Here is a 23,920-nt window from a genome sequence, read left to right as displayed (position 1 = left end):
ATTTGATGCTGTGCCACTGGACTTGTATTGGCAACGTTCCTGGTAAGGGAAAGCAGTCAAGAAACACAGGAATTTGTCAGATGAAAGATGTAGCTTTTGGCTACTGGATAAAGGGCTAGTTGGGGACATGGGGAGAAGTGGCTTGGGATTTTAGCACTTAGAATGTGCTTGAGCTTCTTACAGTGGAGAGGACATGCATATCCATCTTTCCTTGCCCTGCAGTAGGAGCATAGAGGACTAGAAACTTGAGTGGTGGCTTGAGCTATCTGCCCCTGAAACCCTTGGCATAAACCAACTATCCCCATGCCACTATTCCATTCAGCAATGGTGGATAAACATTAACTGCTTGTTTCTGCTAAAATGATTGAACTGTGAAATAGCAATGATGGCCTTTAAACTGTCAATAGGTTTCAGCATAAAAACTATACTGAAATGAATTGGCACATTTCACCTGTCAGTGATTGCTTCAGATGGACTGTTTGCATACTTAGACTATATCTACAGTTCAGCAGAACTTATGTCATGCAGGGGTGTGAGTAAAGCACACCCCCCCCAGAGTGACATAAGTTACACCAACATAAACGCCCTGGTGTGAGTAGTGCTATGTCAGTGAGAGAGCCTCTCCTGCCGACATAGCTACTGCCTCTCATGGAGGTGGTTTTATTATGCCAACAAGAGAACTCTCCCATTGGGATAGAATGTCTTCACCAGATGCACTGTATGGGTAGAGCCCTTAGAAAAGAAATGTTGCCTTAGGTCAGAGATTCAGATTTTAGTCTTTTGTCTCAACCATAAAGGCTACAAAAATTTAGATTCTAGACATGGGTGGCGGGTGAACCCTGGGCTCGGGGAGGCTTGCCCCCTGGTCCAGCTTGCCCCTTCTGCCCAAGGCCCCTCTCCTCCCACTGAAGCCCAGGGGTACCCCCTTCCCCACGCGGCCACCAGCCACCCCCACCCCCCAGCCCTGGGCCGCTTGAGAACGTCCCACCCCCAGTACGCTGGCTGGGCGGTGTGGCCCCTGTCCTCCAGCCCTGGAGCACCCGGTGGGTAGGCGGTGCAGCCCGCAGCCCCCATCCCCAGAGCGCCGGGTGGGCAGGCGGTGTGGGCCCCAGCCTCAGAGCACCGGGTGGCCAGGGGGTGTGCGTCTCCTCCTCCCCTCAGCCCCAGAGCGCAGGCCAGCTCCCATTAGCCCCAGCCTGGGGCCCCAGGAGGAAGAGCCCCACATAACACAGAGACAGGAAGCAGAAAGGGGTTTGGGAGTGGAGCATGGGCAGGGCCACGCAAGGCTGTTTGGGGAGGCTCAGCCTTCCCCTGCCTTCAGTACCCACTGCCTGTGATTCTAGAGCACAGTTCTTTGGCAAATAATTGATTCTAGCAAGGATCATGTCTATTTCACTGTGTTGCAGAAGAATGAGTACAGTTCTCTCCTATGTAGGATTTTAAAATTACAGAAAGGTAGGGCTTCCACAGGCCCTTGCTGATTTTAAATATTGCCTCCCCAAATGCCTTACGAAAAAAGCAATATGCATAATGTGAAATTTTAAGGTAACATTTTTCATACCTAAATAAAACAAGAGTTATGAGGTGGAAATGTAATTCTGTGAATGAAAATACTATTGGGCATAGGGCCCTTGACAAGGAAATATTTTCCATGTTGTGTTGGATATTAGTCATCCCACTGTGTAAGGAGGTATAAGGCACAGCATCTGAATGGTGTTAATGTAATATACATCACAGGAGTTTTGGAATACTGTATTATCGTTAATACATAAATGTTGAATGGGGAGAGGCCACTTATCCATGGAAATTTACGACAACAACAACAAAAATTGTTGGAAAAGGAGAACTTTTCAGATGCTTCTAAGGGAATGAATAGAACATGCCAGTTATCAAGTGATCCAGTCCCAGCATCTAGCAGTCATAGGCTTAGGGACACCCAGAGCATGGTTGCATCCCTGACCTTCTTGGCTAATAACTACTGATGGATCTACCATCCATGAACTTATCTAAATCTTTTTTGAGCCCAGCTATAGTTTTGGCTTTCACAACATCCACTGGCAACGTGTTCCACAGATTGTGCATTGTGTGAATAGTACTTCCTTTTGTTTGTCTTAAATCTGATACATATTAATTTAATTGGGCGACCTCTGGTTCTTGTGCTATGTGAAGGAGTAAATAACACTTCCTTTTTCAGTTTCTTCACACTATTCATGATTTTATAGACCTCTATCATATCTCACCTTAGTTGTTTGTTTTCCAAGTTGAACAGTCTGTCTTTTTAATCTCTCCTTACACGGAAGCTGTTCCATATCCTTAATAATTTTTGTTGCCCTTCTCTGTACCTTTTCCATTTCTAATGTATGTTTTTTGAGATGGGGTGACCAGAACTGCGCACAGTATTCAAGCTAGGAGTACTTGTGGCACCTTAGAGACTAACAAATTTATTTCGGCATGAGCTTTCGTGAGCTACAGCTCACATGCATCCGAAGAAGTGAGCTGTAGCTCACGAAAGCTCATGCTGAAATAAATTTGTTAGTCTCTAAGGTGCCACAAGTACTCCTGTTCTTTTTGCGGATACAGACTAACACGGCTGCTACTCTGAAACCTGACAAAGTATTCAAACTGTGGGCCTACCATGGATTTATATAATGGCATTATGATATTTACTGTCTTATTATCTACCCCTTTCCTAATAGTTCCTAACACTGTGTTAGCTTTTTTGACTGCCACTGCACATTGAGCAGATTTTTGCAGACACCTCTTCACAATGACACCAACATCTTCAAGTGGTAACAGCTAATTTAGACCCCATCATCTTGTACATGTAATTGGGATTGTTTCCCAATATGCATTACTTTGCATTTATCAGCATTGAATTTGAGCTGTCATTTTGTTGCCTTGTCACCCAGTTTTGTCAGAGTCACCTAGTTTTGTGAATTACCCGCACTGAATTACATGCATGTCTGAGGCATCCATCATCCTAGTAACTGTGGGCTTGGTTTTCAGAGGTGTTTGATTTTCAGTGCCTGTAGCTCATGTTGCCTTTAGTTGGAGTACTAGATGCTCAGCTTTTCTAAAAATCTGGACCTTGTATTCTTTATATCATAAAAGTGTCATATTTAGCAATCAAAAAGATAGACACACAAGGTGGGTAATATCTTTTATGGCTCAACTTCTGTTGGTGAGAGAGACAAGCTTTCGAGCTTACACACTACTCTAATCTAAAATGTCGTAACACTGTGAGTCTGGACCATTGCTGAAGAATGCTGCAAATTTTTATGGGGCAGGTAAGTGTTATCCCCATTTTATGTATTAATAAACTGAACCAGAGACTAGTGAAATTACTTGCCGTCTTTCCTATTAGTAAGTAGGAGGGAATTCACTTTCTGTTCCAGAAAAACGGTGCATGCCTTCTGGGAGTGTACTCTAGGGATTCAAGCACTTACCGTTAAAGAGAATCACTCTTTATTCTGTTGTTTTGCTTACCTGTTTTGGGTTCTGGCAGACCTCTTGCAGGGATGTGTTTTAGAATGCACTGCTGCTGACTTCTTGTATTAAAGTATGTGAGGGATTTTTATTTAAAACAAGGCTTTAATCTCAACTTAAAAAAATAGTGTGTGCTTTTTGCATTTTCTTTATGCTTTGGCTCTCTTCCTGGGTGTCAGCATGTTTTTGTGGGAGGTGAGAGGACAGAGAAATAAAGGAGCAGGAAATACACACATCCCTTTGGTATGAAGTGGTAAAGCTGCCAGCTAAAATAGCCAATCTCATTAAAATCAGCTACAATACTGAAGGATTGAAGAGTAGCAGCTGTTGTATCTATATTTAAAAAAGGCAGTAGGGGTGACCCAGGGATTATACAAGTAAATCTTACTGCTGTACCTGATAAACCAGTTGAATTTACAATTAAAAATAGAATTATAAAGTACTTAAATCATGATATGATAGGGTCTAACCAGCACAGATTCTGCAGTGTAAAATCATGCCTCACTAATCTACTAGAATTCTTTGAATGTGTCAAGATATTGGTGGATAGATGGGAACTAGTTGACATTTATTTAGATTCTGAAATGACCACGGAAAAAGCCTTTTACAAGGGATTCCTAAAGAAACTAAGCGGTCAGGTAAGAGGCAAAGTACTGTATGGATCAGAAACTTGACTGAGACAAAAAACAAAAATTAGGACTAAATGTTTAGTTTTCACCAGGACAGAAAGTTAATAGTGGCGTGATGTTAAATATATTTATTGATGATATGAAAAGGGAGATGAGCTGTCAGGTGGCAAAATGTGCAGGTGACACAAGTTATTGAGGTTAATTAAGACCGGAGAAGACTGAAGAACTTCAAAAAAGATCTAACTAAGCTAAGTAAAATGGTTGCACAATGACATACGAAAGTCAGTATGGATAAATGCAAAATCATACATATTGGAGGGAATTATTTGAACTTCTCATACACCCTACTGGGTTCTAAATTAATTGTTCAGTTCTGGTCTAGGGATGTAAAATGTTAGCCGATAAGCATTAGTCTAACCAGTTAACCCTGAGGCCAGCTGGCCAACTCCAGTGGCCCTGCGCTGGCCAACCCCAGCCCGGCCAGTGGGAGTGGCCCCAGTCCCTCTCCTTTTAATCAGTTAACCATTTAAACTATATAATTTTAATTGTTTAAACTGTTAACTTTTAAAACGATATTTACATCCCTATTCCGGTCATCGCATCTCAAAAAAGGAGATAACAGAATTAGAGAGGGTTCAGAGTCTGACAACAAGAATGGTTAGGATCATGGGAATACTCTTATATTAAGGGAGATTGAAAAGGTTGGAACTGTTTACCTTGGAGAGGAGACAAATAAGAGGGGACATGATAAAAATATACAAAATAATGAATGGTATAGAGAATGCCAGTTGGGATCTTCTCTTCACCAAATCCCATAATACAAAAACAAAGAGACATTCAATGAAATTGTAAGGTTACAAATCCAAGACTGATAAAGGGAAACTCTTCTTCACACAACACTCTATTAGCCTGTGGAATTCCTGGCCATTAAAATATCACTGAGACCAAGATCTTAGCAGAATTAAAAAAAGGAGTGTACGTACGTACGTATGTACGTATACACACACACACACACCCTTAAAGTTATTGGGGGGAGGGGAGCAGGGAACTGTTTAAAAGGGTTATAAACCCTCCTGTTTCAGGGCATGCACCAACCTCTAGCTGTTGTGGATTAGAAGGAAACTCCTGGTGTCAGATTGTCCCATAACTACCCCACTTCAGAGCTCCTGCACCTTCCTCTGTAGTAACTGGTACTGGCTGCTGTCAGTGACAAGATTTTGGACTAAATGGGTTATGGGTCTGATTCACTAACTTAATTCCTTGTGTTCCTAATTGAACTCCTTTCTGTTTAGCTTTACTCTTGCAGACTAACTCCATTTTTTGCCAAATGATTACATATATGTGTTTGGACTTAAATAAAAAAATGCCTTATCCTATGCAGGGGACTGTCATTTTCAGTTAATCTATTTGCAGAGTATGTTAATGTTCTTTTAACATCCTTGTTCCTGTGGGTTTGGTGTGATTCGATTCACATGGCTGAATTAAGAGGACGCTTTTCAATGTTCCACCATACTAAATTTTCACTTAGAATACAGAATACAGTTTGGGAAATCCCAATTCCAGATATCTACTGATGGCTTCTATAGAGATTTTTATTTTAACAAAGGAATTTTTCTTTTTTAAAAGAAAACTATTTAGCCTCCAGATGACTCAGAGATAGCATGTATGTAGAGGACCTTCGGCTACATCTGCTACTGCTAGCAGAGGGGGGCATATTTAGGTTACATACCTTTCCACATAGCAGTTCCTCTGTCCTTAGCTCAGGCTGTCTGGGCTCCCTACATGTACAGTGTTGTGAGCTCTGCCATTTAAGTTCCTCTAAGAGAATGCCACTGTCATGACATCTGCAGAACGGTGGGCTCCATTATGCAATATCACACATTTAAGAGAGATGACAGTTCAGCCTAGACCAGTGGTGTCAAACTTGTTCTTCAGATACATCAAATTACATTTTAAATTATTTTCTGTGGGCTACAAATATAAAGCATATATACCACCCTTGGCCTGTGGTGGATTTTCCACTTTGCATTACAATATGGCCCTTATGTGATAACTAAACTTTTAGGTAAATTACTGTTGCATTGTGTATTACTTAGTGGGAAGATGATGCAAAAAATCTTTAAGACACTTTTTACTGGGATTTGCAGTTACTTATTTTAGGGGCACAGCTGTGGTAACAGTGTAAATTAGGTGCTTAAATGCACACCTAAATTATTGGAAAGTCTGGCTTTTTAAGTGTCATCATTAACCTTAAGATTTAACACCCTCTTGAGATGAATGGAGGAAGTTCATTTATTAATGCTTATTATTTTATTATTTGTATGACAGTAGTATCCAGGGTGCCAGCTCAGGTCCCCACAAACGCTTAACACCAAGATAGTCCCTTCTGCCAGAGAATTTGAATATAAGATAAAATAAAGGTTAATGAAATAAACAGAGAAGGAAATAGAGAGAAACAACAAGACAATAAAAGTTCATACCTTTCAGCTCTCTTTTCAGATTTTCTGTGGGCTTTGGAGGACAACTCTGTGTTGGTTTTACATTGGTCACATTCATTTTTGGAAGGTTCAAACTGCAACAAGAAAAGCTAGAAATATACCTTATTATTTTTTAAATAAATTTGGTATTAAAATGATTTTTTAATTTTAAAATTAAAGGTTGGATCTGGCCTGTGGGGTTGGTGTTTGACACCAGTGATCTAGGCTATTTCACAAACGTACATTCAACTCCCCCTTGTTATTTTAGTTAGAGCTGATTGCTTTAGAAAGAATGGAAAGCTGAAGATTCCCTTGCTACAAGCTTTTCCTGCCAGAAAGAGTCATTGTTTCTAGCAAATTGGCATTTATTCTCCAGTGACTATTAAACTTGCTTGTAGCAGAACTTACATGATCCACGAGTGCGTTCAGAATCTGTTATCTTCATCAGAGAGTGAAATAGTATTCTTGTGTTTGGGAGATATCTACATATTAAGAGTGTGAAACTCATTGCAATTGCCACGAGCTCCTTTTCCATGTAGTTTAGAATCATGCGATTCCTGGCCCACAAAGTTTTTTGTCCTTCTGTCTTTGCACTGCTAAATGAAATCTGTCTGCCTCCCCTCTACCCGATACATAAACAAGATTGGACTCCAGGGTCAAGTTTGTTTATTACTAATTTAGTAGATAGGGTCATCATACTTCAGGTATTCAATTCAAAGATGATTTTTCTTGCATAATCTTCACTCCTTGAATCCCTGAGAGTGGCAGCCAAAAATGCTCCCCTCACCCTCAAAATTGAGAACTTCTTAGGGATGGTCTACACTGAAAACTTACATAGCTGTGTCTCTCAGGGATGTGATAAATCCACACCCCTGAGTGAAGAAGCTACACTGACCTAACCCCGGCTGTAGACGGTGCTAGGTCAATAGAAGAATTCTTCCATGGACCTAGTTACCATCTCTTAGGGAGTGGATCAACTACAGTGATAGGACAGCCACTCCCATTGCTGTAGTGAGTGTCTACACTGAAGTGCTACAGCCGAGCAGCTGCAGCTGTGCCACTGTAGCATTTAAAGCGTAGATGTAGCCTTAGTTAAATGAGGTGGTAGCCATCATGATAAGCTTCTGTCACCTCCAGAATGTATTGTCTACCTGAGAGCTTTCCTAAAGGACTTTTCACCACAGTATCTAGTCTCTTACTGTTGTGACATATCATACCAGAGGCTGGTCTTAAAGGTCTCCCAAACGTTAAAGCTCATGCAGCATGCTCACTAACCGATACAATGAAAGGTGGGTCTGGTGATATCTTTTATTGGACCAATAAACAATATTACCTAACCTACCTTTTCTCTCTCATTTCCTGGGACCAACACAGCTACAACACTGCATACTAATCAATACAATCAACTGAATGTATCACACTGATCTTTTGTGATCTAGATGGGCTGCATATCCAGCTCTGAGCCTATCTTACCATGTTAAGAGCAAATTGCAAGATGTCTCTTTAGTTCAGTTTTTTTCCAGTGGAAGAGCAGGCTCACTTGCTCTGCAGAATCTGGTCCTTCTAACAGGAGCCTGTTGAAGAGAACTGGTAGGAGAGCTATGCTTCTGTTGGTGAGCAACCCATATACAAACAAGACATATAGGGGGGAAAAAAGAGACCAGATACCATGATTAAACAGTGTTTTAGAACTGAAAATAACTTAAAGCAAGCAGGAGAAACCTACAGGAGGTTGTGTGCTGCTGTTACACATAGCATTTCCCCAGTGTTGCTAGCAGCAACCCTATAAAACTGATGATTCTCATCAGTTTCCCTCTGCCATTCCTGCTGGCATGGGTTGATCCTTCACTGTGGGGTCCACATCAGATAGGATCACAAGGTGGAAGGGAGGACAAAAATGGAAGGAAATTGGTCTGGTACTTTAGAGGCAACATATCAAAGATTAGGCTTGAGTGCTTCATGTTGCCCTTTGGCTGTATGAAAGACCACCATTGATGAGCTGTTGTGGGAGCCATATCTAGAGGTGGAGGTAATCTTTCCAATACAAACAGAATATAAACTAGTGCAGTGCTGTCTTCCTAAATCTGTAGACAAACTTACTCAGGGCTTGTCTACACTGGCAATTAACAGCACTGCAACTGTCTTGCTTAGAGGTGTGAAAAAACACCCCCCTAAGCGCAGCAAGTTGCAGTGCTTTAAAGTGCCAGTGTAAACAGTGGCCCAGGGCTGGAAGCCATGCCCCTCATTGAGGTGGGTTTTTTTTAGAGCTCTGGGAGAGCTCTCTCCCAGCACTGTGCCGTGACCACACAAGGCACATTAAAGCGCTGCTGTAGTAGCACTTTAGCCTTGCCAGTGTAAACTAGCCCCCAGCGCCTGTGCTATTTTTGAGTTTCCAAGGTGCAGTAGAGGGTAAACTGACCTAATCATGCCAGTATCACTGTCACCTACAGGTTTCTAAGTAGCCGGTATGGAAACTGACAAGAATGAAGTCAGTTTCAAAACTTGTGTAGCTTGAGAAAATTGAGCAGCAGCAGAGACTGACCCTGGAGCTGTTCCCTTTGGAGAAGTATTGTAGCAATGACATGTAATGTACACTAGCCTCCCACCAGGAGGCTCTAGAATGGGGTGAAGTGAGAAAGGCGGGGACTGTTCTTCCTCTTGTCTAGCTATTATGTGCCACAGGCAGAGAATAGGAGGGACTACGATGAAAAGTGCTCAAGGCCCTGCAATGGCAGGGAAATTAAGTGAGATATACCCACCCAGATAATCTTGACAAGTGACCCATACCCACATGCTGCAGAGGAAGGTGACCCAACTCAAAATTTTTTGTTTCAATTTTGGGCAATTTGACCAAAAACAAAGGAGAACTAAATTAAAAAAATGGCAGGGGGAAGGAGAAAGCAGACTCCCTATAATCTTTAGCCCAGTAGTTAGGGAACACATCCAGGATGTGGGTACCCTGATTCAGTTCCTCTGCATGATGAGGAGAAGGGATTTGAACAGGGGTTTCCTACCTCTCAGGTGAGTGCCCTAGCTACTGAAATTATGGGTTACAGTGGAGTTGCATCATAGGTGCATTTAACTTACATTTAACTTCAGCGGGGTGAGCTGAAGCTGCGGGGGAGGGGGAACAGCTGGGGACTAGCCTCCCCGGCCTGGAGCTCAGGGGCCGGGCAGAAGGGTCTCATGGGCCACTGTAGTGGGTGCCCACCCACCCCACCCCTAAGAGCCAGAAGGACCTTCCCGGGGGGCGAGGTGGGGAGTCCCAGCGGTGCTTACCTGGGGCGGCTCCCGGAAAGCATCCGGCAGGTCCCTGTGGCTCCTAGGGGTGGGGTAGCATAGCTAGGGGGGGAGCAGAGGGAGTACAGGGCCACCCAGGGGGCAGCAAGTGGGGCAATTTGCCCCGGGCCCCGCAGGGGCCCCCCATGAGAATATAGTATTCTATAGTATTGCAACTTGTTTTATGGAAGGGGCCCCTGTAATTGCTTTGCCCCAGGCCCCCTGAACCCTCTGGGCGGCCCTGGGGGAGCAGCTGCTTCCCCTGCTCCCCTCCTAGCTACGCTCCTGTCACTTCAACTTACCGGTTGTTAAATTTAGAGGCCCTTTTAGAACCGGTGTCCCACATGGGACAACCAGTTCTGAAAGGGCTTCTAAATTTAACAACCGGTTCGTGCGAACCGGCTTCAGCTCACCACTGCTTACATTCTCTTTGAGCTTCACCAGAGGTGCTTGAAAATTCTTGAAACTAACATATGTGCACTTAACTAGTTGTGCATGTGCAGTGGATCTGTTTAAATGTGCACATGTAGGTTTACGGTAGTTTTCTGCTGTACAGGCTGAGTTTGTAGTTTTCAAATAGCCATACCTTGATTAAAACAAAATCAATCCAGATTGCTGGTTTTCATTGAGGATTATCTCCTTAGTTTCATGTTTCAAATTTAGCTGTTTGGCTGAAGACCTATCTTTAGTGTGATGAGAATTTTTTTTTAAATGGGATTTTTTTTTTCATGGTGAAAGTTTGAAGGGATATTGCTCAAACCTTCAGCAGCAAAAAAGTGCAGTTTGAGGCAGAGATCAAGTACAGAACATTTGATTCAAGGTTACAAGGAGTGTTAAGAAGTTTTTTGTGTATGAAAGCAGCAGAGGTCTTTATTTGAAGCGGTTTTGCAACCGGTCATCAGTACAATGAAGCAATAGCAGTAAATTTTTAGTCCACTTCTGTGCATAGTGTTGTAGTACATGGGAAAGAGTGAACTAACATAGATCTCAGTTCTGCAATTAGATTTGTGTACCTGGACCTTTGTTCTTATGCTAAGCCTGATTTGACCTGAGTGAGGCATTGCACATATGCAGGGGTTCATGCTGGTGTATCTGATATCATAGCTGTGGCATGATGTGTTGCTCCATCACCTGTTTGTTGCTTCTGTTCCCTTGTCTATGTTGTCTCTTTAGAGAGTCATTTCTTTAGGCTGGAATTCTCTCTTTTGTCTATAAATCACTTAGCACTCTTGGTGCTGTATTATTTGTAAAAATACCTATCTCAAACTATTGTATATACATACGAATTCAAAGCTAATATTCCAGTTGTATAATATAATTTATCTCTCTGATCAAAGTGATTGAATCATTCCATTGTACATTTATGGAAATAGGACAAGTTAGAACCGAGGAGAAAATAAGATGATTATTACTAGTGAAACTTTGTGGATATTGCTTTAACAATATATTGTGAGTATAGTTCTTTAAATTTATAGATCTCAGAGGGGACGGATAGCTCAGTGGTTTGAGCATTGGCCTGCTAAACCCAGGGTTGTGAGTTCAATTCTTGAGGGGGCCACTTAGGGATCTGGGGCAAAAATTGGTCCTGCTAGGGAAGGCAGGGGGCTGGACTCAATGACCTTTCAAGGTTCCTTCCAGTTCTAGGAGATTGGCATATCTCCAATTATTACCTTTATTATCTTTAGTTCTTTCTAAAAGTGAGTGTTGGCATCCCAATTGTACAGATGGGCTAACTAATATACCAACAGGTTAAATGACTTGTTTGAGGTCATACGATGGGTTGGTAGCAAAGATGGGAATACAACACAGGTCTTCTAACTCTCAGCCATGTGTTTAGTCCATTAGATCACCGCTTTAGAGCCTGAGCCAAATACATCCCTGATGTAACTCTTGAATGTCAGGGGAAGTACATGGATTTTTACAGTAATCACCAGAACTGTGCACAGTGTTCCAGTTGTGATTTCCTGTTTCTTTATCTTGTGTGTGCTGGATACTGGTGTGATGTATGTACCTGCAGTCTTTTGGTGCCTCTGTGACGCACATATACATACGAGTGGGAGAGCAGGCTGCTAGTAGTTTAATTACAGCTCTGCATTCTTTTGACGTTGTATATGTAGTGGTGACTTCTTTCTATGTAATTTGCATTAGCAATTCATATTTCCAGATGACAGCTTAGTGTGAGACGTGAACACTCATGTGGCTTTGAAGAGTAGATCAGAAATCCTTCAGGCTTATTTGAATGTATGGAGTAATTTTATCATCCTACCGTCCTTTAAAGATGATGAGGCTTCACTAAACAGTAGCCTATAAAGTTTTCCTTGAGATATGTGAGTGACTGAGATTAGGATCTGACACAGAATTCAGTCTTAAAACAATTAAGTTTATTGTTTATATTGAGTTATTCTGTTAGAACGGAACAGAGCTTTTATGTTCAAAGCAAATATGTAAGTACCCTTAATTGCTTAAATTCTGCTTTCTGAGTTGGTGGTGTTTTGCCACCTTTGAAACAAGGTAGCATAATATAAAAGCACAACTTGGATGTCATTGTAGAGCTCTCTTCTGGTTAAATTGCTTCTGTCAAATAGAACTTAACCAAAGGAACATTAACATCATGTTAGCCCTTAATTCTGACTGAATTGGAAATCTATACAATTTCAGATGTTGGCGTAAAGATATCATTATTTATTGTCTAATGGTCAGTTATGTAAAATAATTTTCTGTTAGCAACAGCATTTATTGTTTCATATACTAACTTGTGTCTGAAAGATTATTCTGATATAGTTCAGATTCATTTTGCAAATGGACTATAGGACTTCAGTCTGAAACAAAATCTCGCTTTGGAGGGGAGATGAGAGAAGGGGCACAATGAAATCCAGGATGTGAGATGGTCTTATTTAGTGAGCAGGTTGCTGGTAGAATTCAAAACAAATTAACATACTAGGTTTAAAAGAAGTTCATGAATGAGAAATATTTTCTGATTAAAAAAATGTTAATGATTGATCTAATCTATCACTGATTATAAATAATGAATTTAAAATGTCAGTAATGGTTGTTTTGAGTTTGAGTTTAAACCCTAAAACGATTGTACTGCATGTACCATTGCTTTGAAAGAGGAGGACAGCTGTTCTTGTTGGGATTCTTATTGAGTAGGAGCTGCAGTAGCCCAGAGGATAGAGTACAAGACTAGGACTGGAGGGATGTGGGGTCTGTTTCTAGCTCTGCCACTGGCCTGCTCGGTGACCTTGAGCAAGTCACTTCATCTCTCTGTGCCTATGTATCCCCATTTGTAAAATGCAGATAATGATATTTTGCCTCCTCTGTAAAGTGCTATGAGATCTTCTGATGAAAATAGCTATGTAAGAGAGAGGTGGTAATGTTATGGCAGAGATCATGTTTGTTTAATAATAAGGTAATTTGCACTTAGAGGAATAAGTGCTGCATAGAAAGAGGACACTGCAGCTAAGGAGAGGAAGTGGGATAAAAACACCTGACAGGAGAATACAAAAGGAAGAGAGTAAAGGCAATTTCCTAAAATATCTCAATTCACATAACATAATATCAATGCACCAGCAGATCACATAGTTCCCAGAACTAACCTTGAACAACTAACTGTCTGGTTCCTAAGCCTAATCAGGAATGAAAAGATAAGGTTTGTGGGTGCCTAGTATTATCCTCTCCTCTCCCAATTTTAAATGAAGACAAGGGATCCATGCACATCACCATCCTAACTGTGGAGGGAGATGTTTACACCTGGCTCATCCTACCTGGTTTTCCCTTCCAACAAGAAACATGTCAGATCCTGCCTAGTTTCTTCCTTCAAACAAGAGAAGAAAGTGTCTGTGTGTTGTGTCCATCTATTCTTGTGTTGTTTGGTCTCTTAGCCAGAATTCTAACTGGAAATGGAAGGGAATCCCTTAGCTAATTCATCCCAGGGATATAATTAGATACAGAACCAGTGGGATAGGCACTTGGAGATTTATCAGTAGATTATTCTTAAAATCTCCTTAACCTGAGGGTGCAGGTTAAAACTTCTGATCTTATCCATACTTTTTTTGTTGTTTTTTTCCCCAAGTAGTCATTCCTTTCCAGGTCCTGCTTTGCAGTTAGCATCTAGCCCCAAGATACACACTGTAGTAATTTTCTACAACATTTGTCTTGAGTGCTTCCATCTTGTGGACACTGTGGAAAACACAGCTCCATCTCTGTCTGGTGTGTGGTGTGCACTGAAGTCTGCACTGGTAGAGAGAAGTGACGTAGCAACTGAATCCTCCAGGTTGTATTACTGCTACATAAAATCAGTCTTTTGCTTGCAATAAGACCACTGTTGGATTGGTCCAGCCACATTGAAGCATCTTGTATATAAATGAGATCTGTGCATCTCTTTCTGACATAGAGTTGCATCCAGTAGTAGATGTGATGAACATCTAAGATTGTATAATATATTGGAGCACTTAGTGTGTTATTGTGTAATTAAAAACTGTATCATGATGCAGATGTACAAAGGGGGGCATACTGAAAGTACAGAATTAAACTCGGGACATGCCAAAATTAAGGTTGAGTGCTTAACCTGCAACCTTAGTGTTCTCTTGATACAGTTTTTTAATGGTTTTTATGTGTATGTTAATTTGCTCTTAAAGCTACAATTCCCAGACACATCCATACAATGTATGTTGTATCATGGGGTTAGCACTAAGTTGAATATAATTCTATGTAATTTTTCCTCTGCATGCTATGTAAGTTGTATAATTAGTTGAAAATTTGTTCAACGGGTTATAGATTGATCAGTTATTGAGCACTTTGATCTCTGTTTTTCCCTCACAGCCGGTTGCTGAACCAATCCCAATCTGCAGTTTCTGCCTTGGTACAAAAGAACAGAATCGTGAGAAAAAACCTGAGGAGCTCATCTCGTGTGCTGATTGTGGCAACAGTGGTAGGTGACCACTTGTAGTGCTCCTGGAAACAACTGTATCTCTCAAATGCGGCCACCAGGGGCCTTTCTTGCGACCACAACCTCCTGGGCTGTGATGGGGAGATGGGGGTGGGAGGAAGGGAGGGCAAAGTCGCACCCCCTTCCCCTCCCTGTTGCTCCTGGATGCACCACCTTGCTGTTGATTGCTGGGGCTACCAGTAGGGATTGGGCCCTGCCCCCCTCTGGAGTCACCTGGGGCACAACGCTATAGAAGCAGGCAGCCAATGAGTTCCCCGTGTTCCCAGGGGTGTTGGGGCTCAGACTTTGGGCTTCAGCCTTGGGGTGGCACGGTGGCAGGCTCTGGACATGGGGCTTCAGGCTCCAGCCCCCTGCTACCTCTCTCAACTCCCATCTCCCCTGGCCCCCACTGCCTCCCCCCACCTTCCCATCCAGCGATTAATTTGTCTCCAGGCTTGCCAGGGCTGAGTAAGTCTGCTGTGAAAAGTGATACCTGTATGTTTGTTAAGATCACTTTTCACAACAGACTTATTAGCTATCAATAAATATATACACATCCAGATCATTATAATTTGTGCATATTTATTTGGTTTTCCTAAAGCTAATTAAGTATTTTAGGAAAAAGTGTGAGAGCGGCCACCAGCAAGAGTTGGTGGCCGTATTCTGAGGCCACCAAAAATTTTGTCCTGAGAGCCTCTAATCTAGTATGATGTCCCCACATAACTGTCCTGGATGGGGAACAATAGGGTTTGGCTAGCTGATCTTTATGCTCCTTCAGTATGGGGGGCAGTTGCATTCAACTGCCACATAACTAGTTCAGTAAGCCCTTAGTAAACTTTTTAGAAAGCTGTCTTCTGTATGGTCAATTTTGTCATCTCTTTGACCCCAGTTCAGCAAAGCACTTAGGCATTTAAGTAGGTACTTAAGTGCTTTGCTAACTGAGGCATTTATACCACACTTATCGAAGACCTCCTGAAGGTGTAAATTTTTAACGATGAGAATAATTAACTAGTGGAACAATTTACCAAGACTCATGGTGGATTCTCCATCACTGGCAATTTTTAAATCAAGACCTGGATATATTTTTAAAAGATCTGCTCTGGGAATTATTTTGGGGAAGTTCTGTGGCCAGTGTTACACAGGAAGTCTGCCTAAATGATCACAGTGGTCTCTTCATCGATTCCAGGACCAGAAGGGACCATTGTGATCATCTGGTCCAACCTCCTGTATAACACATGCTGTAGGACTTCTCCAAAATCTGTCTCTCATCTTAGTATCCCACAGTCATCCTCTGTGCCTTTGTTCCATGTTGATGACTCACTTGATCCTTTAGCTGCTCATCTCCTTGCCCTCACCTCTTTTTACCCGCAGCACTGGATCAGCTCTCTCATTGACCATAATGGCCACTCTAAATCTTGCCACTTTTTCTTGCATAACTTCTTTAAGATCCAGCCTTTCCTTTCCATCTACGCAGTAAAAGTTCTTATCCAAGTTCTCCTCATCTCGTATCTTGTCTATTGCAACCTCCTCCTCTCTGAGTTTGACTAATCCTATCTTGCCTTATATATATCCATTCAGAACACTTGCTGCAAACATCAATTTTCAGATTCACTGCTATTTCTTCTCTATACCACATCAAATGCAAACTACTTATCTTTACTTCACCGCCTATAATCTATCTCCTCTACCATCAGTGATGCCAGCATTCACTGTCCATTTGTTAAAACCAGATATGCTTATTTGAAATTTTTTCTTTCATGCTGCACCATATGCCTGGGAGAACTTCCCAATAAACATCTACAAAGCCACCTCATTGTCCCCTTGCCAATCCCTCCTTAAAACTGTTCTGCCATGATGCCTGCAAAAAACTTGACAGTGGCTAGGTAGCTGATGTACTGTGACCACTGCTTAACTTAGCAACCATTACTGTCTCATTGTTTCCTTGTGCTCCCTCTGTCTTTGTATGCATCTGTTGTACCTTGTCCTGTACTTAGATTGTAAATTGTTGGCGTTTTTTGTTATGTAGTTATAAAGTGCCTGCAGTCTGGCTCTGATCTAAAATTAGTTACAAACGACTACAAAAAATATCAAGTTAGAAGTTCACTTTAGACAGAAACCTCACATGAGAGTCATCTGCTCATGTGTTCAAAATGATATACAAAGGACAATTTAGCTTTAAAAAAGATCTTTATTTGTCTGTATGAGAGAGAGTAAATCAGTGCACAAAAATTTCTTCAGTTAAGTCCAAATGTATTCAACTAGGAATGGGGCTGCCAGACTTCATGCAATGTATCTGATTTTGAGCTGTAAGTAAGTATGAGCTGAAGTACCAAGTCCTGGTGAGATCTGTGTTGAAACAGAAGGAGCTTCTGGGTATCTGAAACTGTATGTGAAAGATATGACTAATTAGACCTCCTCTATGTATGTCCCAGAGCAGTGACAATAGCAGAATTGCTTCCTTGGGGTTATCTATCCTTTTTTCATAGGTCATCCGTCCTGTTTGAAGTTCTCTCCAGAGCTAACAGTTCGAGTGAAGGCCTTACGATGGCAGTGCATTGAGTGCAAAACTTGCAGCTCCTGTCGAGATCAGGGCAAAAATGCAGTGAGTACTTCTGGAACCAAACATTTACAGCTTCTGCTTGGCTTATCTTTGGTTACCTAGTGAGACTCCGAACTAACCAGTACTGTGTACAGGTATGGTTGGGAACTTGACATAGCCTGTCTGGGATCAGTGGTAACTGAGAGCTGGACCTGGTGCAGTCCTTTGGTGTGAAGCTAACCAGAGCTGTCTGTCTCTTCCACAGGATAATATGCTATTTTGTGACTCATGTGACCGAGGTTTTCACATGGAGTGCTGTGACCCACCTCTCACCAGGATGCCGAAAGGTAAGGACTCTGTGTAACAAATGGGGGAATTAAAAGAGATGTTGGGGAAGAGGTGAATTGAAAGTATTGGCATATCAGAAAATAAGAGAATTCCCCTCTCCTCCTTATCCATCTTTATCTCACTCATTGCACCACTTTTCAGGTATTAAAAGCCATAGCGTGAGGAGAGCCTGTACTTCATGTAACCTGCAGATGAGAATCCTTTATTCTCTTCCTCTCCTGCTTTCAATAGAAAGAATCAAAATGTTAAATTCCTGGTTTAAAAGTTTTCAGAGGTCTGAGGGGATGGAGGTTATGGTAGCAGATTATCATTATCAACTTCTTTGGGTGAGTGAGTAGCTTTGTGTAGAAGAAAGAAACTGATATGCAGTCCTTGAAGTGGCAGCAAATATTTCTGTTTGTGTAGTTAGTAGCTCCTGGAGCATAAGCTCAATTTATTCTGTTCTTCTCATACCTCAAAAGCCATGTATAAGGGAAGTCTATGTCGAAGTCTTCCCATGTGGTGTGGTGATGTCTCCACCTGGTTTGGAGGCACTATCCTTAAGTACAGTAGAAACTCATTAAATGGATGTCCTTCTGTACTATTCTTCTGATAATCTGATGCCTGGGCTCCTCTATACTTGCAGGAAGCATGCTTAAAAACTTACCTATAGAGCCTTTCTGGAGTGAGTGCTTCCACCAAGGCAGGATTTGAGTTTAGTTGCTAGGACAGAAAGGTAGATTTCTTACAATCTTATAGTAATGGGGGTCTGTCAGATGGTTCTTCACTCCAGCTGGAAGGGACCTGTACTCTTTCTTGCCTCTATTTTTTCCTCCATCCTGTGATGAGGCTTTGTGTCTTACAGGTATGTGGATATGTCAGATATGCCGGCCACGGAAGAAAGGAAGAAAACTTCTACACAAGAAGGCAGCACAGATAAAACGACGCTATGCCAACCCAATAGGACGTCCCAAAAACAGGTTAAAGAACCAAAACACAACGTAAGTTGCTTTAAGGAGAAAAGGAAAGTGAGGGCAGGAGAGGGGGAATAAATGGGCCTTCTGTGGGGGGCTTAGTGTCCTACCTAGGGTGACTATCTTTTAGCCCTGGTCTACACTAGGAACGTACATTGGTATAGCTATGTCTCAGGGGTGTGAAAAATCCATACCCCTGAGAGATGTAGTTATTCCAACCTAACCCCTGCGCTAAATTGATGGAAGAATTCTTCTGTTAAACTAGCTACAACCTCTCACCTACCTACATTGACAGGAGAATCCCTCCCATCCATGTAGGTAGTGTCTACACTGAAGCAGTTGTGCCACGGTAACATTTTAAGTGTAGGCATATCCTTAGTACATAATTTTTCCAATTCTAATATTAACTGTTTTGCATAGAATTTAATTTCTCAGACTACTGTGTACAGTCAAGGAGTGTTGGGGCATTTGTTCAGTTCTTTCTCCCTTTGCCATAACTAGATGTTTAGATTTAAAGTATTTAGATTGTTACTTCAGACTAGCTTTGCTGGTTTACAGCAGGACTCTATTGCAGCATGGCACTGCTCCTGTCAACGTAGACTAGCTGCACTCTACAGTCCTCTGGAAATATTGCTGGGAGTTTGAAAAGTTGTAGGTTACATATATTGCCACAATTAATGAGAAATCTGAAACTGAAGCGGCTGAATATGAGCAACCCATCGAGGTGATATTTTGTGAGGGTCTTAAAGGGGCACTGATGCTTAGGTCAGTGGAGGGAGCATTCTCTTTTGTTCCTTCATTGTAGTGGGGAGTCCTACAACATAATGGGCTTAGATGAGACTACTCTAAAACCTAATAGAGTACAAGAAAGGCAGGTCATGTGTATTTCATAATTTCATGACTGCAGACTTAGCTGCAAAATTCAGATATCAAGCTTGCATTTAAAAAAGCATGTTTCTAGTCCCTATGGGTATGTCCACACAGCAAAGAAAAACGTGTGGCTGACCCATGCCAGCCACCTCTGGCTTGGGCTGTGGGGATGTTTCATAGCTGTGTAGGCTTCCAGGCTTGGGCTGGAACCCAGGTTCTGGGACCTTGGAGGAGGGGTCAGAACGGGGAAGGGGGTAATGAAATAGCCCTGCAGCCAGAGTCCCGTGAGCCTGAGTTGGCTGGCACAGGCCAGCCACGAGTTTTTCTTTGCTGTGTAGACATAACGATAGGTTGCAAAGTAAACCTATGAAGAAAATAGCAGTTGTTTCATTGATGTCTGCCTGAGTCAACAGACATTCTGAAGCAATAGCTCTGAGAAGCATGAACTGCCTTATCCATTTCAATGGGTTTTTAAGTCTAAAACCTAAAAGATGACAGTTTAAATCTCAACACTCTTAATTTTTTCACTGGTGATTGTTTTAGCAGAAACAGCCAGCCAGGGGCGGCTCTAGGCACCAGCAAAGCAAGCAGCTGCTTGGGGCAGCCCATTTGCAGGGGCGGCAGCTAGCAGGGATCGAGCATGGAAGCTGAGAACCAACAGGGGGCCCTGGGAGCTGTAGTTCCTTGGTTAGCTCCCTGCCTATAGAGCCAGCCCTGGAGCAGGGAAAGAACTACATTTCCCAGCATTTCCTTGGCCACTACCAACAGGAAAGGGGTGGAGGGAGTATGGTAGCTGAAACCTCATGCTGCAGCTTGAGCTCACTGCTAGAGCGGGATGGCACTGTGAATGGGGAACAGATGTGCCCAAGGAGTAGAAGGTTTTGGCCCAGATATCCCCTTCAGAAGACATTCCCAGACTGGATTAGGTTTACTGGTGTGACCTCACCTTGCAGCCCCCAAAGAAGGAATTGGGTGGACTAAATGGACAGTGCCCCTCTCTATCTGAAGCCTAGCAAGGGAGGTACGTGGATCAAACTAGAATTTAAAATGAAAAGTAAGCGGGGGAGGGGAGGCTCTACTGGACCTGGGCAGCTTTAGATACAGTACCAGGCACTTAGGAGGATTTCCACTTCCGAGCCATGGAAGCAAAAATTGACTTTTCCTTTCCAGATTTAGCTAATATTCAGAAAGGGAATCTAGCCACCTGCCTTCCAGATTTGAACACCTCGAAATTCAGGAGTGCTCAAGCTCAATTTGGGCAGCTGTTACTTCATTTCTCCTAAATCAAATATACTGATCCACTGTAATTTACTGTAGAAAAAGTAGATAAAATTGAGCAAGAAATGCTTCCCAGTGGTTTTTAGGACTGGAATTGCTATTTTCAACAGCCATTGCGGGGTGGTTTTTTGTTTTTTTTTTAGTTGTTTAAAAGGAAGACAGTGATATTGCATTGGCAAATTCCCCATAGAAACAAAGAGTGGAACAAAAGAATAGTAAAGGCACCTTGACTTTTCCTCATTTATGGAGGACAGTCTTATAATATGCATCCAGATATCCTCCAATCACACAAGCTGAAAATTGTTCCACTTTACTGCAGTTCTGTAACCATATGGGAACCAATCCTGTCTGTGTTTTGTGCACATCCAAAATTCCTGCTGAATGACCCGCCCTGGGAGCAAGTCACCACTGACCCAGGGCTGGGGCGGAAGGAGGGTGCAGAGGGGGGAAGAGCCCAGGGCTGGGGCGGCAGGGGCGGGGGCACTGGTGGGGGAAGGGGAGGCCCAGAGCTGGTGCAGCATGGGGTGTGTGTGAGCCCAGGCCTGGGGTGCCAGGGGGTGCAGGTGGGGGGGGAGAGCCCAGGGCTGGGGCAGCAGGAGGGTGTGGGGGGGAGCCCAGGGCTGGGGTGAGGGCAGCCAAATTTTATTTTGCTTGGGACTGCAAAAAACCTAGAGCCGGCCCTGCAGCCAGCGAATGTGCATATCCCACAGTCCTTAATTGTTTGCTCAGCTGTCAAAGCCTTCAGCTTCTTCCTGATGGTTTCTACAATGCAGTTGTGCTGGCAGTATAAAATCTTTGGCATATCAAAAAATGAAGCTGTGGGGACAGCATAAATAAACTGACTTTAACATGAACATTACTAATACTGTGGCTGCTGTACAGATTGTATAATTCAATTTCATTTTTCATTCAGTAAAAACCTACATTTTTATATTTAAATGAATCTGCTAGAGAATTTCCAGTAAGCAGGAATAGTCTAGGAATTTTGCTGTGGAACTTAGGCCCAGACTGTCATGCAGTAAAGAGGGCTGTGATTACCACTTATTGAATTGTGCAGTTGATGTCTATATACCATGGTGATTGGCATGGTACATAGATGTTAAACCAGTTTATTACCTTACCTAAATCTCTTTCTCTCTGCCACATCTACTGACCAGCCCTTTTTTCGCCTACTGGTTCTTTAGATCGAAAGGCCCCTTCAGTAAAGTTCGAACTGGCCCTGGTCGGGGCCGGAAGCGCAAGATCACTCTATCCAGCCAGTCAACGTCGTCAGCAGAAGGAGGATACCTGGAACGGATAGATGCCCTGGACTTCTGCAGAGACGGCAGCACCACCTTGAAATTTAACAAGAAAACCAAAGGGCTCATTGATGGCCTTACCAAATTCTTCACCCCCTCCCCTGATGGGCGGAAAGCTCGCGGGGAAATGGTGGACTATTCTCAGCAATATAGGATCAGGAAAAAGGGCACCAGAAGATCTAGCACTTCAGACTGGCCCACAGGTAAAGGATCTGTCCCCTTGCCAGTGAAGGCAGCCTCTTTTAAGTCAGGAAAGGGTTCGCTGAGGTCGAAGATATTGAACAGATAAGAGCTGGTAGATGGTGGAAATTTGATCTAGAGAGTAACAGATTCATGTGCAAAAATCAATTAAACGTCATAATAGAGTGACAAGGTGGGTGAGGTAATATCTTTTATTGGACCAGTTTCTGTTGGTGAGAGACAGCTTTTGAGCTTTCACAGAGCTCTTCTTCAGGTTTGGGAAATGTACTCCGTGTCTCAGCTAAATACAAGCTGGAACAGATGATTTAGCATAAGTAGTTAAGACGTATTTCAAGGGACTGTTCAAGGCAAAGTCACCAGTTAACACCTTTCCAGTCATAGAGGGGACGGGGAGGAAGTGGGGAGCGGGGGTTAAGTGGATTATACATTGTTGTAGTAAACCATAAACCCAGTGTCTCTGTTCAGTCCATTATTTTTAGTATCTAGCAATGTTATGAATTTAAGCTCCCAGGCTTGTCTTTTGAAGGTGTTACGCGGGTTCCCCGAGTTTTTTTGTTTGCTTTTTGTTTTTGTTTTCCTTTCCCTCCTATGATTGGAGAGGTATTAATGGGCCACTTCACCTTGTATGGTCCTGTGGTGTGTTTGTTAACTGCTTATGCTAAAAAAACAACAAGGAGTCCGGTGGCACCTTAAAGACTAACAGATTATCTGTTAGTCTTTAAGGTGCCACCGGACTCCTTGTTGTTTTTGTGGATACAGACTAACACGGCTACCCCCCTGATACTTGCTTATGCTAAACAATCTGTTCCACCTTGTATTTAGCTGTGACACCGAGTACATTTCCCAAACCTAAAGAAGAGCTCTGTATAAGCTTGAAAGCTTGCCTCTCTCACCCACAGGGGTTGGTCCAATAAAATATATTACCTTACCCGCCTTCTGTCTCTAATATCCTGGGGCCAACACAGCTACAACAACACTGTGTAGATGTCATGATAGAACAGCAGGCTGGAGAATGGAAGTGAGCTGGAGACCTTGGCTTCCTATATATATAAGCAAAGAAGTATTTAAATAGATAGATACAGTTCCAGTCCAAAAGGAAGGGGCTAAGGGTGGCCTGAGAAATCTGTAAAGTAATGTCAAATATTGTTTGGGAAGAGTGAGTGATTCGGAGGCAGGGACTAACTTAATAGAAGTTTTCTTATAAATAGGAAGGTGGAAGTATGAAATGGAGCAACTAAAAACAAACCTGTATGATAGAAAGAACCCTTGTGAGTTTCTTTTGTGTGGCATAGGCCACCTGTAGAAGGTCTGTACTGTTCTGGAATGTGAGATCCTGCTTTGAGCAGTCCTGGATACATTATTACATGCCACTAGATGGCACTGTGGAGGACATTAACTCCCCTCACTCTGTCTCCAAGTTTCAAGCACTTTTTTCAGCTAAAGAATGCAGTCTGGATTGCAAATCAAGTGACAGTTTTTATGCTCTTTTCAGTCTTGTGTAATTTCCTGTATTATATGTCAAGTAATATCCCCTTTTCCAAAGCACCAGAAACCAATAAGATGATTAATCACTTAGTCATTGATTACTTTAACTACCCTTGTACAACCAGTAGATAATATTCAGCAATGCCATGC

At 42.5% G+C, this 23,920-nt stretch overlaps 1 protein-coding gene across 2 annotated transcripts in view; it reads left to right on the top strand.

Moving 5' to 3' along the window:
* Positions 1 to 23,920, top strand: part of KAT6A (lysine acetyltransferase 6A) — an 81,700-nt gene that overhangs the window by 22,324 nt on the left and 35,456 nt on the right. For both annotated transcript variants that reach the window (XM_039524300.1, XM_039524301.1), the window contains exons 4-8: positions 14,693 to 14,801; positions 17,285 to 17,400; positions 17,603 to 17,684; positions 18,530 to 18,665; positions 21,971 to 22,287. In XM_039524300.1, the coding sequence (XP_039380234.1) occupies positions 14,693 to 14,801; positions 17,285 to 17,400; positions 17,603 to 17,684; positions 18,530 to 18,665; positions 21,971 to 22,287 (760 nt within the window). The remainder of the gene's footprint in view (positions 1 to 14,692; positions 14,802 to 17,284; positions 17,401 to 17,602; positions 17,685 to 18,529; positions 18,666 to 21,970; positions 22,288 to 23,920) is intronic.

Source organism: Mauremys reevesii, linkage group 2, assembly GCF_016161935.1.
Source record: "Mauremys reevesii isolate NIE-2019 linkage group 2, ASM1616193v1, whole genome shotgun sequence".
Taxonomy (NCBI): Eukaryota; Metazoa; Chordata; order Testudines; family Geoemydidae; genus Mauremys; species Mauremys reevesii.
The sequence above is the reverse complement of the archived record's forward strand: the minus strand, read 5'-3'. Positions and strand labels throughout refer to the sequence as shown.